Source organism: Camelus bactrianus, chromosome 13, assembly GCF_048773025.1.
Source record: "Camelus bactrianus isolate YW-2024 breed Bactrian camel chromosome 13, ASM4877302v1, whole genome shotgun sequence".
Lineage (NCBI taxonomy): Eukaryota > Metazoa > Chordata > Mammalia > Artiodactyla > Camelidae > Camelus > Camelus bactrianus.
In genome coordinates this window covers 32,013,111-32,029,903 of record NC_133551.1, presented here as the reverse complement: position 1 = coordinate 32,029,903, position 16,793 = coordinate 32,013,111, and the positions used below count along the sequence as shown (strand labels likewise).

General features: G+C 43.9%; 1 protein-coding gene across 2 annotated transcripts in view; it reads left to right on the top strand.

Annotated features, from left to right (window-relative positions):
* ROR1 (receptor tyrosine kinase like orphan receptor 1) overlaps positions 1-16,793 on the top strand; it is a 388,040-nt gene that overhangs the window by 338,932 nt on the left and 32,315 nt on the right. For both annotated transcript variants that reach the window (XM_074376341.1, XM_074376340.1), the window contains exons 5-7: positions 12,121-12,248; positions 14,343-14,660; positions 16,235-16,480. In XM_074376341.1, the coding sequence (XP_074232442.1) occupies positions 12,121-12,248; positions 14,343-14,660; positions 16,235-16,480 (692 nt within the window). The remainder of the gene's footprint in view (positions 1-12,120; positions 12,249-14,342; positions 14,661-16,234; positions 16,481-16,793) is intronic.

The following is a 16,793-nucleotide window of genomic DNA, read 5'->3' as shown; positions in this document are numbered from 1 at the left end:
CTGGAGGGAGGACAGGGGTCAAATGCAAGAAGTGCTTTGGAAGCCAATTTAGTTTTCAAGTTAAACTGTTGCTACTCTTAAAGGTTGCCCCTGAAACTTCCCTTCCCTTCTTCTATGTTTCTTTCATTTAGCAGAACTAAGTGTGTGGGGAGGCTGAGTGGCTGGGGTGAGGAAATGGAACGATTGTAAATTTCAGGTTGCTGGGTAAACTCAGGTTCCCTCTTTGTTGCCACTACCCGGAAATTAAACTAAAAAGTGGGAGAGATTTAATTCACTCATTAAGTATGTATGTATGTATGTATGTATGAATGTATCTCTGTCTGTCTGTATGTATATATTAAGTGTCAACAACTTGACATTTACAAGATGCTGTTCTATGCAACGGGGACATGGCGATGACCAAACCAAAGTTCCTGTCCCCATGAAGTTTGTACATAAGCAATAAATAATTAAATGTATCAATATCTGCTGATACTAAGTGCAATAGGTAATAATCAGTCAGGTAAAGGCAAGGAGGAAAGTGGTAGGTGTGAGGTCAGGGAGGCGGTGGTGCTGGCAGAAGACTATGTAAGGACATTATAAGGACTCCAGTTTTTACTTAGCATGAGAAGAGAAGTCTTTGGAGGAGTTTGAGCCGTAGAGGGACATAAACTGATTATGTCCTACAAGGATCCCTCCAGCTGCTGTGCTGAGAATAGACTGGGGGGAGTGGCCAAGAGTGGGAGTAGGAAGACCAGTTGTGAGGCTACTGGAAAAAATCATGCAGAGATAATGGTGGCCTGAACCAGAGGGTAGTGATAAAGATAGGTTTGGGATAGGTTTTGAAGGAGGAGGAGAAAGCATGGGCTGATGGTTTGGATATGGTTATGAAAGAAAGTATAAAATCAAGGGGAATGCCGCAGTTTTTGTTGTGAGCAATTACAGGAAGGAATTGTTACTTACGGAAACGGAGGGAGAATTCAAGAATGGTCTTGGAGGGAAATAAAGATTACAGTCAACATTTCAAATGATATTTCTGTAAGTTTATTGCATTTCTACTTCAAAGTGATTAAAGATAAAACTACAGAAAAAAAAAAAAAGAAGAGTGACGAGCTGTGTCAAATGCTACTGCTCGGTTAATAATGATAAAGCCCAGACATTCACTGTTGGATTTAGTGGTGGAGATCATTGACCTTGACAAGGGCTCTTTCAGTGGAATGGCAAGGCAAAGGCCAGATTGAGGTGGATCCAAGAGCAGAAAGGGGGACTGGAGAAAGCAGGTGTAGGCATCCTGGAGAGGAGTGTTGCTATAGAAGGGAGCACAAAAATGTGGAGGTAGCTAAACAGGGACACTGTCTGAGAAGAATTTAAGATGGGAGATGTGATAGCACAGTAGTGTATTGATGGGAATGATCCAGCAGAGATGGGGGAAGTGGGGATATAGCAGAGAAAAGGGACCATTCTCAGAGCAATGTCCATGGACAGGTGAGGGGGTGGGATCCATGCCTCAAGCTGATGGTCGTTGGGCCTTAGAATGGAGCACAGAAGGTCCATCCACGGTGATGGGAAAGGAGGCAGAGTTTATGGAGCAGACCCAGGAGGGGTAGTTCAATCGAACGTCTCTTCTAAGAGGCTAACTCTTGAATCTTGGCCTTTCTGATTCATAAATCATCCCCACTTCTGTCTCTGACGTGTCCAGAGTTCACACACATGCACAGTTTTATGTATGACTAATCTTTGATACAATGAGAATGAACTGCAAGATACAAATTATTAAAAAACAGAGTGAGAGGAAGAGCTTCCAGCTAGAAATCTAAGCTAACGTAAGCTTTACAAGGGTGGGGATTTTTGTCTGTTTTCTTTTCTCCAGGGCCTACAATAGTACCTGGTAAATAGTAGGTAATTTGGCACACATATTTCTAGAATAAACAAACAAAAAGGGAACTTCTACTTCATAAACAACTACCATGAATAAGTACTTGGTCTACATGATCTTATTTAATCCACCAGTTTTACAGACAAGGAGATGGAGGAGATGAGGAGATGACACATCTAGCCCAAGGCCACACACAGGAAGGCAGCTCTCAGGACTGCACCCAGTTCTGTGAGTCTGCAAAGCCCTGGTCTTGCCCCTGCTCTGCACTCTGCCCATCCAACTGCTTGGTGAACTTGGTCAAGTCACACAGCCACTCCCTCTTGCTTCTTTCAGCTTTAGAAGGGGTTGGGCCAGGCCTGAAAAGTCCCCTTCCAACTGAATGACTCCATCAGATGGTAACATACCCAGGGGACAGCTGCAAGCTTGGTGCCTGCCCTGACTTCACAGTCCCCTTTCACACCAGCTCTGCCAGTGGGCCCCGTACCATTTGCTGCCAGTTCTAACATGGGCTCAGCTCTCTCTGTGAGACAGCTGGAGGTCCTGTACTCCGTGTCTTGGGTTTATTGCCCTTGGGCAAGGTTATGGACAAGCTGAACCTGCCATCTTGGGCCCTCCTCTCCAGCATTAAATCTCCAGCACCGCCACTTGTTCCTCTGTCACTAGTGACATCACTTCCTGGTGTCCCCTTGTCTTTGCTATAAAATCCATCCCCCCCTCATTTTTTAATTATAATTTTGAGGTAGCAGATTTAACTAAGACTACCTTAATAAGACTTTAAAGGAGTCTGAAAGCAAAATTTGAGTCCACAGAGAAGGTAATGGTATGCTGGACTCTTTACTCTCCCAGACACTCAGGTTAAGACCCTCCCCTTGGAGCTGTCCTGCCCCCCGTCTCCCCGTTATTCCCATTAAGCCTCACTCTGTCTTTGACTCCACTTTTCTTGGCTAGCATACCATTTAATCCACGATGTGTTGAGCGAGCCCCCTTTTAAGCTGTCACCTCCTCCAGAAGCCTTCCCAGCCTCAATTAGATGCCCCTTCTTTTAGTCTCACACAAGCCTTCAACAAACTTGTTGGTTGAAAAGAAGGAGGAATGGGAAGAGAGAAGGAGAGAAGGAGGGAAGGAGGAACAGAGGTACAGAGGTATTTGTCACACTTTCCTTTCTCCCCGACTAGACTGTAAAGTGCTGGTGAATAAGGATCATACCGTTGATATCTCAACGCTGAGGTTATAAGGAGCCCCCTTTCTCTGCTCCACGCTTTCCCATTCTAGTTAAAGCACCCCCACAAATCCACCCTCACTCCTCATTTCTTAAAGAACACATTGGATTTCACAACTCTGTCCCAGAGAGATCCCCTCTCTAACAGGTATCACTTGTCCAGTTACAATATTCCCCTTTGGTGCATCACAAATCAGTCTTTATTTTCATGTGAGTTCTGCCTCTTTTGAAAAAACGTTTTTTTAGTGTGTAGGTTTCCATGTTTGACATGGGCACCTCCGTGTTGCCTTATTTGGGGTTGGGGGTTAGAGGAGGCATTGTACTCACCATTGCTTTGGGGGGGGGGGCAGTAGTCTCTCCTGACTGCCATCAGCAGAAGGAATGGGAAACAAAGCTGAGGTGAAACAGAAAAGCAAAAATTGGGGATTGGGTTTCACCCCACTTCTGAGCAGTAAGATGAAATCAAAACCCTCCTAAGGAGTCCCTAAGTTCCCTTCACCACTCTTTCCGCAGACCTCCTCTTTTTTTTCAGTCCATGGCCGTAGGCATAAAAGGAAAGTGAAAAAAATATCAAAGCAATCCTTGTAACACTTGTGGTAAAAAATCTGACCAGATTGGTATGTGTGCCTGTCATATTATCCTAAACTTCCATTATTCTCAGTGGGCAAAACTGGGGGGTAGTCTGAATGCCCATTTGGAGAGCTTCCAAAGAACATCCAATGGGTTTCTAATGAGAATAAACTTGGGGGCTCCAAGCCCCAACTGTGCACTCCCAGCTCCAGCCTAAGCTTAGGGGCAAAGTAAGCTTTTCATAGGAGGAAAAGCCAAAACACCCCAGGGCCTCTTAGAAGGTGCAAGGCTACTTCACCACGAAAACCTCAGTAAATAGAAGGGGGCCAGAGTCACTCACTCTTTTCATTAGTGATCTTCCATATTCTTACAAATACTGTTCTTGTGCAGTCCTGTCATTTCAGATGTGTGTTTAAATAGGAATAAAATCTATTACACGCACAATTTTCTTTCAAATTACATTTGTGAGATACAAGCCCGGGTAATTCTGCTCCTTTTCCAAAGTGAAATGCAACCCTTGTGTTTCTACACATCGCTATGAAGCAAAGCCAGTACCTTCCCATTTCTTAGTTGGACACAAGTGACTATTATGTGCTGCTCTGGAAACTATGACAGAACGTTATTCATCTGTTTGTTTTAATGGTTCATGGCCAAGGGAAAAAAAAACTTTTTAAAATTTAATTTAATTTTTAAAGCAAAAAAAAAAATGACGTGAGAAAGAGCAAGGGACTCTTTTGCTAAGGAAATAAATGTTAACAACAATCGTCACTGTCTGGATGTGGGAAACAGCACAGCATCCTTGACACAGCCACCTCAAAGTCGCTCGCTCCCAAAGGCATTCCAGTAAGAGGAGGGGTATTCGGATGCACTGAATTCTCAGCCTTGTCGATTGATGTCTCGGAGTCATCGCCCCTCTGGGCTGACATGCCTTGATAGGCTCACTTTGAAAGCTGATCTTAAAGGTCAAGTATTAACATGTTACCCTCTTTGATGCCCACTTTCAGACTGGTCTTTAAAAACAGTTTGTAAGATAACATTGAGATCACATTTTTAACCTGTAATCTCTTGACCACTGCCAACCTGGGGCAAAGTACCTTCAGTGCCCCACTGTTCCTCTTCCAAGATGCTTACTTTCTCTCTGTCACTCTGGCCAGCTTTTTCCATGTCTCCACCTACATTTGTCCTGATGCCCCGTCTCCAAGGGCCTTGTCTTCCAAGGTGCGCAGTTGGAGCTGATGTGACTTGAACTATTTTCCCTCCTCCTGGTTGGCAGTTAACCAAGGATGCTTCAAGGCTCAAAGCCTTCTCAGGAAAAGGAAGGAGGTGTTTTGGGAGAAGTGGTTAACTTTTTTAGACCACATCAGATAAGTTTCTGTGTCTCTGAGCTTTTATCCACACTGGGTAATTCTGCATCTTTTAACGTGGATTCTTAATTTTATCACATATCCCCCTTTTTAATGAAAAGACAGAGCTGGTTTTCACCTTTTAAGGGATCTGACTGCACCCCCACCAGGGAGAACCCTGCCTCTGAGGCGGGAAGCTTTGCACCTGGCCCCACGCTTACTAGAGCCAGCCCTGGGAGCATCGTGCGTGTGGACCTGCCGCGGCTGTGCGCTAACCAGATCAGCTAATATGTGGCCTGATTTACAAATTTTAAAAGGGATACCTGCCATCCACTTATGGCCACGATGGTCTTTTGGGAAGTAAATATAACTTACCAGTTATGTTTGCGTTGGTAATGTGAAATTACTTCCCACAGGAGAGAAAATAACCCGCACTTTGCTAAAGTGCTTACACACACCTAGGGATACTACATCTGTTTGAACTGTGGGATGGATTTCCTCCAAACCAAGATTCAGGGCTTTGGGGACAGGCATCTTGATGGGATTTCATCTCCATGGCTCAAAACGGAGCTCCTAAGAGACATGAGTAGGGTAAATGCAGGAGTGTTGAATGATTTCACTCAAGGTGGCCTGTCCCCCACGAGGCTGCCATGCTGTGGGCTGGAAGAGAACTCGCCTTGGTGTCCCAACTGAAGAACCATGAGAGTCAGAGCAAAGAAACCTGCTGGGGCTGTGTTAATTTGCCAGAGCTGCTAGCTCATTCATCTGCTTGGAAGCAACCACAAAGCTACTCCCAAAAGTCTCTCCCCAGCTCTGAGGCTTAAAATTCTAACTATTGCTCCTCTCTGTTGCTCCCTCTACCTTGTCCCTTGTATATAAATAAGATTTTTCATAAAAATTGAGGTGAAATTCACATAACTTAAAATTAACCATTGAAAAGGGAGCGATTCTATAGCAGTTAATACATTTACAATGTTGTGCAACCACCATCTATCTCTAGTTCCAAAACATTTTTGTCACAACAAAATAAAATTCCACACCCATTGAGTAGTTACTCCCTATTTCTCCCTTCCTCCAGCTCCTGGTACCACCAATCTGCTTTCTGCCTTATAGATTTATTTATTCTGGATATTTCATACAAATGGAATCATATAGTATGTGGCCTTTCTCATCTGGTTTATTTCATTTACCACAGTGGTCTTAAGATTCTTCCACATTGTAACATGTTTCAGTACTTCGTGCCTTTTTCATGGCTGAATAATATTCCACCATATGTGTCTACCTCATTTTGTCTCTTCATTCATCTGTTAATGAGCATTTGGGGTTGTTTCTACTTTGGGGCTATTGTGAATAGTACTGCTGTGCACACTGGTGTACAAGTATTTGTTTGAGTACTTGTTTGCAATTCTTTTGAGTGAGATTTAATAGTTAGCAAAGAACCTTTAAGTCCATCCTCTTACCACTAAGAAGAGGCATGTGTTGTAACTGGTCTGATGACCCCAAAGAGGGATGGTTTAAGGCCTCATCCATCAGCAAGAATCAGTTCAGCTGACAAAGCCTATTAGGCCTGCCATACCATTGTGTAAAATCGGATGTGGAAGAAAGTGCTTTCTAGCTTGGAAGGTCTTTGAGATGTGGAGAAGGATCCATGTCTGTGAGCTAGCTTAGTCACATCCCCGTCTGTTGTCTTTTACGGTTCTGTTGATCAGTCTGTGCACAATGTGGAGCAGCAGGCCGGGGGTAGGAGCCAAGACAGCTCTTAGCAACACCCTCTCCTTTCTTCAGCTCTTGTTGACTGAGTTGTGCACAGTAACAGGCCGAATGAGACATGGTCCTTGCCTTAGAGTAGTGTCAAGCGGGCCCTAAACAGAAAAGCACAGTATGAAGTCAGAAATGTGTGGGAGAGGTGTGATAAAGGTGCTGGTTGGGTAGGGGGATGGGGTGGGCAGTGACTAACTTCCCTGGGAGAGTTACAGCATCTGGTTCTTAAAGATATAAAGACAATCATGAGGTGAGAAAGAGGATGGAGGGCGCCCCAGGCCTCAGGAAGAGAATAGGCCAAGCCAGCAGAGGAGCAAAGTGCTTTCCCTGTTGTGAACTAGCAAGGTCCACAGCATGGCTGGTGTCATCAGGTTCACAGGCTTGTCAGGCAGGGAATGAGGCTGGACAAGTGGGCAGGAACTCGGGAAGGGCCTTGTGCCCCGTGCTTAAGGAACTGAGGTGACTTGGAAACTAGGATGAAAATTTAGGCTGGAAATGACCTGATCTAGTCTCTGTTTTGAAAATACCCCTTTGTGACAAAGTGAGTGACAAACCAGACGAGAGAGAGATCTGCTCTATGAATGACTCCCACATCCACCCTCCCCGTCTACCTGCTCTGTCACCTCCCTGGCACTAGGCTGGGCTGGGCCCAAGTGCAAAGTCAGGAAGATTGCTTTCCTCTTCATACGCAGACCTCTCCTCAATTGCTCTGCCTTCCTTGTACGTGACTTTGAACAGATATGTAAGTGCCCACAGCAGCTAATAAAAATCAATCTGTACTGAGCTTCCTGAGCAAGTAGGTCATTTCTCCTGGAAGTATTTAAGTTTAGAGGTAGGCCAAGCTCAAACAAGTAAGTGAACTGTGAATGATGGGAATTTGGCCACCCAGGGATAGACCCAGAGGGAATTTTATAAGGTTGTTTAAAAAGATTCAGTAAGGTCGTCTGATGACCTTCCTGACACCCTCACATCATAGCATCTCCTGTTCATCTACATACAATAAGATTCCCATCCCCCATTGTCCTGTAAGACTTCCTTACTTTTTTTTTTACTTTTTACTTTGAAATATTTATATTTAAGAAAAGTTGCAGAAATAGTACAGTTTCCATTTGCCCTTATCCCATTTCCTCTAACATAAACGTCTTCTGTAAACATAGTACTATTATCAAAAGTAAGAAATCAACACTGGTCCAGTACTACTAAGTAATCTGTAGACTTCATTCAGATGCCCCCAGTTTTTATGAATAATAAGGGTTTCTTTTCAAATCGTGTGTCTAAGACAACAATCAAATTTGCTCTTGTGTCTTTCTTAAATTGAGGCACGCTTCAGAAACCCTGCCCTCCCCGGAAGCACTAGAGGTTGCTGGTGGGCCTCTCATGGTCCAGACTTGGCACAACTCCATCTCAGCATCCATAGGGAGTATTCTGCATCCTTTAACCCCACTCTACGCTGCCCACCCACCCATCCTTTCTCCTCCTTTCCTGTTTCCCACTCTCAGAGAACTGCATCTTGGGCTTCACAGACCCCACGCTCTACAATGCACTGTTTTCATTTTCAGAGAGCCCTCTTCTTTGTTCCTAGACCCAAGAAGTTTGCCCAGGAGATTGCATCTATTGACTCCCACTGTCACTGTCCAACTCCTGTGGGCTGCGACTTGCAGTGGCAGTGTTTCCCTGTCCATGGTCCACGGTGCCTCCCAGGTGGATACTCATACGGCTGCCACACTAGTTGCCATCCTTCTTAGGCCTGTGTGACCATCCCTCATAGGCTCCTTGCTCTGGGGAATGGGGAGACCCTGGAGATGGAGGGCAAACTGAGTTTGTGTTTCCCTATCACATGACAGCAAATTTGGAAGGTTGTGGGTGTTTGGCAATGTGGTCACTAGATCACCTTTATGAGAAACAGGAATGCCCATCACAAAGCACCCTGGCACCTTGACACTGCGGTGAGGTAGCCGGCGCAAGTTGGTGCCAGCTGCTGGGATAAAGGGCCAAAATTCCCTATGCCCTCCCCTAATGCATGTTTCTTCTGCCTAGAACGCAGCCTCGGGCACGCTCACCACAAGTGCCCTTGCACTCTTGCTGCCTTGCCGCTTCGTGTTTTTAGTTTGCTGAGTACGGAGGACATCAGCAATGAAAGAGGTGTGAGCTGGAGGAAAGCACAAAGCCGATTAACGTTGGAGGAGCATTTGTTCCCCTCCAGCCACAGCAGCAGGAAAAATGGAAAGGATGGAAAGGCGATGGTGACTTTATGTTTAAAAGAAAACCTTTTGCCACCCCACAGACAGCAAAGCATCTTCACAGTAGAAAGCCCCTGTAAGCGATGCAAAAACTTCCATAACCAGCCATTGGGAGGCAGCTGTAAATTGTGGCTAGAAGCACCAGTTTGAGGCAAATCTAGCTCTTCTACTGGCTGTGTCACTTTGGACAAGTTCTTTGCCCTTTCTGACCCTACGGTTTTCTCATCTGTAAAATGGGACCTTCATCTTCTGTGTAAGACTGTGGTCAGGATTAAATGACTTAATATTGATCTTACATGTCAATGAAATTTAACAGGGTGTAGCACAGAGTAAAGGCTCATTATAAAGTCACTTATTATTAGGCTGATTTAATTTAAAGGAGTGTCTAAAAGTTGAACATCGACACAGATCTAATAACCTGGAATTCAAGCTTGGACCTGAATTCTAAGTTTAAATCCTAGCTCCACCACTTACTGGCTTTGTGACTCTGAGCCAGTTACTTAACTTCTCTGAACTTGAGTTTCTCCCTTGGATACATAAGGATGATAATTCCACACAAGGGGCTACTTTGAAGAAAGCGCTTAGCATAGTACCCTGCACAGAGAGTGGCAGACACTTTCATACATGTTGGTTTTACTAGTGCTGTGGTTCTCAACCACATTCAAATCACCTAAGAGCTTTTTAAAAACCATGAATCCCTAAGCTGCCTTCCCAGAGACTATGCTTTAACAGGTCCAAGGTGGGGTTTGGGCACTGGTATTTTCGAAAGCTTCCTGGGGAGATTCTATAAGCAGCCACGGCTGAGAACTACTCCCTAGAAGATGACACTATGGTACAAACAGTATTTTATATCTGACCCCAAGAGGCTAACCAGAATATCAAGAATTCTGGGCACAGTCAAAAATTTCATACACCTGCAGCTCTAAGCCCCTGATAAGAAATAAGCAGCCAAGGAATTGCATTCCATTTGATTCTGAAGAACAGTATTCAAAGAGGCTTTTTAGAGTCTTGAACTGGAAAGGTGGTAAGAAGTTTAGCCTAAGCCTCACACATAAAATATGGGAACTCCCAGTAGGTCGGGGATTTATATCTGGAGGTAATTCCAGGGTTTTGTCCTCCCAAGAGATCTAAATTGAGGCCTTGAGAGTTTAATGTGAGGGAAGAAGAAGTGTTCTCATCATGACACCTTAAAAATCCAGGGCTCTGCTAATGCCTCGGGGTAGAAAAGCATCATCTGTAATAGCAGAGGGGTGCAGTGGGGGTACATTCTGGTCTCAGGACTTCAGTTTCCAAGATCCAAGGTTTGGTCATCTAGAAACTTCTTTCTCCCCATAGGTTTATGGTATTAGTTACCCAATAAAAGTGGGGTTAATTTTACAACCCAAGTAAAATTTAAGCCAAAAAGGCTTCAACATTACTCTAGGATTTATGAAAGTAAACATGTGGAGTGCTTGCAGGATTTTGCAACATTAAAATTTCAATGTCTTTATGTCAGGTATATGATATATCCATTTGTACGTGTAATCAAAGGTTACGTTTTTAAGAGCTTTGCGCTACAAACTATTTGGGAGACTAAATTGAAGCTACGTCCCCCATCTCCACCTTCACAATGACTGTTTTAGTGAGTAGGGAGTAGAAAGCAGCTGAAAACGAGTGTCTTAAAGCTCAGCCCTCTCAGATTTTTTTTCACCTGGTTTCCTGTTCTAGTGGACTTTACAGACTCCGTCCCTGAACCCTCAAGTGTGGAAGCCGAGGATCAGAGCGCTGACCACAGTCGATTTTACAGAGTAGAAGCTCAGTAAACAATTTAAAGATATGTCTTCTTTGGTAACTGTAGATACTTTAATAATAATCATGTGTTACCTCTGTGTAGCGCTTTTTAAAAGCTTTTACACAGTTTGATAGGATGCTCAGGACTTTGACTTACCGGGTAGAGAGTTCAAATATTATCTTCATCTTATGCATAAGAGGACCACAGCTTAGAGGACTCGGGGATCTTGCGTAAGGATATGCAAACTGTTAAACCCAGAGAGAGAATTTTGTTCTCCTATATTTTGCTCTAAAGTACTTTACCTTAGAAGAAACCCAAGAGGGAAAATGTTCTTTTGTTTAGACGATGCGTTGATTCCAGCCAGGTTAATAGAGGAGGAACATCCAGAGTGGAGGTCAGCCCATAAGTGTGACAGACAGCCTTCTGTTTGGCTGCTGTCTGCCTTCCTGAAGCAGATTGATATTCTGCACCCTGGAGTCCTTGTGCTTATGACAGGCCCTTGTGGTGGGTGATGGACTCTGTCCTTTCAAGCTGAACCCACCATCTTGGGTCCTATGCTCCAGCCTTAGGTCTCCAGGCATTTGCCACACTGTCACTCATCACATCACTTTCTGGTATCCCCTTGTCTTCAGAATAAAATTTACATCCTCTCTTTTATTATTATAATTTTGAGGCAGCAAAATTTTTGAAAGTTTTTGTTTGTTTGTTTTTGGGGACCATGAAAGCAGGTTTCCATTGACATTTTCTCTGGATTTCCTAGGACTTCGTGACTCATTTGAAATTGTCTAGTCCACAGTTTGCCTTGGACCTCTCTTTCTGCAGGGCAGAGCTAATGGGTCTTAAGCAGTGAGAAGCTGTGTAACTGGACTGCCCCCTGGTTTCTTTCCAGCTGCACCCAGCTTCTCACCCCATGGAGCCTCCTAATTGACGTATCAGTCAGAGTGGATCTTGGGGATAATGCGCCCACGCCTTTGTAGCAAATGAAGCAAAAATAAAATCTGTGCTTAAAAAACAAAAACTGTAGAACATGTGCCCAGATTTCCGACTCATTTCCTCCTTACCCTTACAACTACATCATCTTCCAGCCCACCACCAGCTGCGAAAATAAAAGTGTTTTCTCCCATGTTTAAGGATGATTTTGTGCTTCAGGATGATTTTCGGGAGGTGAAGGAAACTTGACCAACGTGACCAACAGATGTTTGAAGGGGTGGATGGAACTGAGGAGAAAGCTGAATTCCTTACTTAGCCCAGTCTCTAGGATACTGTGCCCGACGGTGCCCCCTAGTGACTGTCTCGGGCATCGCTCAATCAGAGCCCACATGTGTTTACTTCATCAGCTAATGTCTGTGCTCTGTTTTTAGAGATGAGTACGAAGAAGATGGATTCTGTCAGCCATACAGAGGGATTGCGTGTGCAAGATTTATTGGCAACCGCACTGTCTATATGGAGTCTTTGCACATGCAAGGGGAAATAGAAAATCAGATCACAGGTAGGTCACGACAATGGAATTATATTTACACCTTGCATCACAATTTTTCTCACCAGCAGTTTTATTGAGCTCTTCTCTTGACAAAGGATTAGGCTAGGCAAAGGGGTTAGGAGCAGAGCCGTAAAGAAGCAAGAGATATGATCTCTGCTCTGGAATTTACATTAGACTAATTTATTGAAGGTTGCCCTTAGAGGAAAAGGAGGCTTTGAGAAGTCTCACATTCATTCAAACACTCAATAAATATTACTGAGTGCTTTTGGCAGACTGAGAACTGGGCTGGGCACTCCGCATGTGATGGTGTGGCGGGTCAGCCAGGTACATCTCTGCCCTCACAGGGTTTACTGTTTGGAAGCAACATTGTGCAGACTGACGGGATGAATTTAGAGGCTAGAATTCTGGATACTAATCTCAATACTGTCATTACTGTGACTTTAGGCAGAAATATCTCCCTCTCCATGAAGACCCCTTTCTTTGTCTGGGAAGTGAGTGAGGAGGCGGGATGGTCATCGGTCTCTTCCTGCTCTAGCTTTCTCTATTTCACCTTTCACTTTCCTGAACTGCATCTTTCTAATGGCAGCCTAATAGTGAAACCGTTTCCAGCACGCATGAGGCAGGTAGCGTGGGCCACCAGGCACGATTCTGTACACCTAGTTCTGATGGTCACAGCAGACTGTGCGTCTCCCATTAGTGTAGTTATGATGTCTCTGTGCCACTAAAATGGCCTTTCTGAAATTCTCATAAGGCTGCCAGCTTTAGCACTGAAAGATACAAGACACTCAGTTACACTGGATCATTTTTTACTATGAGTATGTCCCAAATGTTTATCTGAAAGTCAAATGTAACTGGATGCCTCGTAGTTTATCTGACAACTCTAGGATTTAAGAGAGGCAAGAACAAACCCAAGCAGGCACACAGAGCAGCAAAAAGTCCAGAAACTATGTACCGTGAAGAATTCGAAGGAACTGAGAGGGGGCCAGGGGAGCTATTTAACCTGGAGAAGCAACTCTAGGAGGATGTAGTTGCCACTTGCTAAAGCCCTCAGGCTTTCAAGGGGAAGGGCTCAGTGAAATTCCAGAGCAGATGTGCGACTGATGGGGAGCAGCTATTGAAGACATGTTTCAAACCTAATAAAGGGACATTTTAACATCCTTTTTGCTAAGTAGTCACAAAAATAACTGGGAGTTCTGATATAAATATTTGGTCACCCATTGGTAATAATCCTCTCTTGGACATTTTCAGTGGATATCCGCTTACTGGAAAGTAACAGTTTCTTTAAAATGAATCCATTTACCTTTGTTTAACCAAGCATTTCCCACACTTGTTTGGCTCTGGAACCCATTTCTCAAATACTTTAAAATATTCTACAGAATGAGTGTTCTAAGGAACATACTTTGAGAAGCAGTGTACCAGCAGCCTTGTCGGAGGCTGCCTTATGAAGTGTAAGCTCCTTGTCAGTAGAAGTCTGCGAAGGGGGGCCAGTGTACTTCACAGGAGTAAGGGGTTAGGCTCAGTGACCCCTAATATTCTGTGATACCCTCTGGAACAACTGAGTTGTGCCCTTTGAGAACTTCCAAGTGAATTGCGTCATTTTCAGAAGACGGAATAGAAAGTATTCAAGCCCCCAAAGAAATTAAACAAGTTACCCAAAGTCATCCAGCAACTCAGAGGCAAGACTCAGAACTAAATCCCATGTTCGGTCTCAGCCATTGCGTAAAGCGAGTTCTGCCCCGCAGCTGTCAAATGTTTTAGAAGCCTCACAAAACTAATAAAAAGGACTGGATGAAACAAAGTTCTGTTGCTTTGTAGTAAAAAATGAAAAATATATTGTACTTTAACGTAATTAATTCTTTTTATTAGGAAACGGTACATATGTAACTTAATCCTGTTTTTTTAACTTTGTAGTCAAAATGATTTTTTTCAAGCCAGTGAAAGTAAGCTGCTTAGACATCTGAAATGAATCTCCTTCTCCTGGCCTTGTCTATTTGAGTACTGCAGATTCCTTCCAGTGTGTGTTTACATCTGATATCTGTGGACTAGATACCCAGAGGAGATAAACCCTGCCCCTGGCAGTTAATAATTGTGTTTGTTTTCCAGCTGCCTTCACCATGATCGGCACCTCCAGTCACTTATCTGATAAGTGTTCTCAGTTCGCCATTCCCTCCCTGTGCCACTACGCCTTCCCATACTGTGACGAAACCTCGTCTGTCCCAAAGCCCCGGGACTTGTGTCGCGATGAATGTGAAATCCTGGAAAATGTCCTGTGTCAAACAGAGTACATTTTTGCAAGATCAAATCCCATGATTCTGATGAGGCTGAAACTGCCAAACTGTGAAGATCTCCCCCAGCCAGAGAGCCCCGAAGCTGCCAACTGTATCCGGATTGGAATTCCCATGGCGGATCCCATAAATAAAAGTAGGTGGTAGCCCCTGACCGTCTGTGCTGCCTTGGGGGTGAGCAACCCCATGGCACAGTGAAAACCGTGACCCCCAGTAATTCTTCATATTGGTGGTCAGATTACAAAATGTTCCAGTGGGCCAAATACCTTGTCAGGGCTGGGCATTCAGCAGTGGATTAGATGCAGTGCCTATTTTCGAGAAGTTGCGTGAAGATGGTAATTTAAAAATATGATTTTTGGTTCCTTAATGACTTAAAAATAGAATTGCCCTATGTCCCAGCTATGCCACTCCTGGGTATATATCCAAATGAACTGAAAACAGGTGTTCAAACAAAAACTTATACAAAACGTTTTGTAACCACTCTATTCACACTAGCTAAAAGGTGGAAACAACCCAAATGTCCATCAGTGGGTGGGTAAATAAACACATTGTGGTATATCCACATAATGAAATATTATCCAGCCATAAAAAGGAATAGAATCCACATGCTTTAACATGACTGAACCTTGAAAACACTATCATAGTGAAGGAAGCTGGACACCATTGTATAAGTCCATTTCTATAAAATATTCAGAGTGGACAAATCCACAAAGATAAAAGGCAGATTCGTGGTTGCAAGGGGCAGGGGGAAGGGCGGGGGTGACTGCTTAATGAACATAGGGTTTCCTTGGAGGATGATGTAAGTGTTCTGGGATGAGATAGTGGTAAAAGTTGCATAATATTTTATGTTCTAAATGCACTATTGGTAAATTTTATGATATGTGTATTTTACTACAATTAAAAAAAATATATACATATGAGGGTTTGCCTCCATCCTCCATCCTCTCACCACTGTCAAATAAAAGACTTTTTCTGTGCATTTCCCTTTCATCTATAATTAAATTCACTAGTAATGTTTTGGTTTCCTTTTGGTAGTTAATACTATTTTATTAGTTAAATAAGTTAATGCACCTAAAATGCTTAGAACTATGTTTAACATATCATAATAACAACATCGTCATTATTACTGTTGTCATGTTCATCTTATCGTTACCCATCCCAATTTCATTTTATTTCAATTGAATAGATTTTGGCAGTGCTTTCAAGCAACAGGGAGGAAGACTTAATAGAACCTGCTTCTCAGGGGTGCCCAGTGCATCACAGTGATGGCCCTAACCTCTGCCAGAGACTCAGAGAGCACTGCTGCTGATAAACATTTGCTGTGAACTAGATTCTTTATCACATGACTCATGTCTAAGGTCATGAAGCGGAAATGCAAGGTGGAGTCCCTGCGCCATTCAGTAGGAAGTTACTCCAGTGCCCCCGCGTCCCGCCACAGTTCTGATTTTTTCCTGTGTTCAATATCAAAAATACTTGTGGAGGGACTGGTTTTCTTCCTGAAGCACAAGCTGTAAATCCTCCCAGGAATGTCCTTGCAAGGCTGGCTCTATACCCCAGCGCAGCAAGCGAGGAGGCTGCCGTGTGGCCCCTGGCCAGCAGGGAAGCTTCGACCATCACAGTAACCGCATGTCCTCCCTCCAGACACTGCTAGCTGGGACGACATCTCCTCTGTTTCTTTCTCAGTTTGGATTTTTTTGTTGTGCATTTCAGATCACAAGTGCTATAACAACACAGGTGTGGACTACCGGGGGACCGTCAGTGTGACCAGATCAGGGCGCCAGTGCCAGCCGTGGAATTCCCAGTACCCCCACACCCACACCTTCACTGCTCTCCGCTTCCCAGAGCTGAACGGAGGACACTCCTACTGCCGCAACCCAGGGAATCAGAAGGAAGCTCCCTGGTGCTTCACCCTGGACGAAAACTTTAAGTCTGATCTGTGCGACATCCCAGCATGTGGTAAATACCAAGTCATTGCCTTTAACATAGTCAATCACTTTTTTTTAAATCCTTCTTTTCCTTTTTTTTTTTTTAAATATATTTTTATTGAAGTATAGCCAGTTTACAGTGTGTCCATTTCTGGTGTACAGCATAATGCTCCAGTCATACATAAACATACATATATTCGTTTTCCTATTGTTCTTCACTATAAGTTACTACAAGACAATCACTTTCAAAGCTCCCCCAACTCCAGGCCCCTTCCCTTAGGAGAATCGAATAAGGAGGCAAAGGAGAGTGATAGTGTTCGTTTGATCTCAAACCCTGTTTCTAG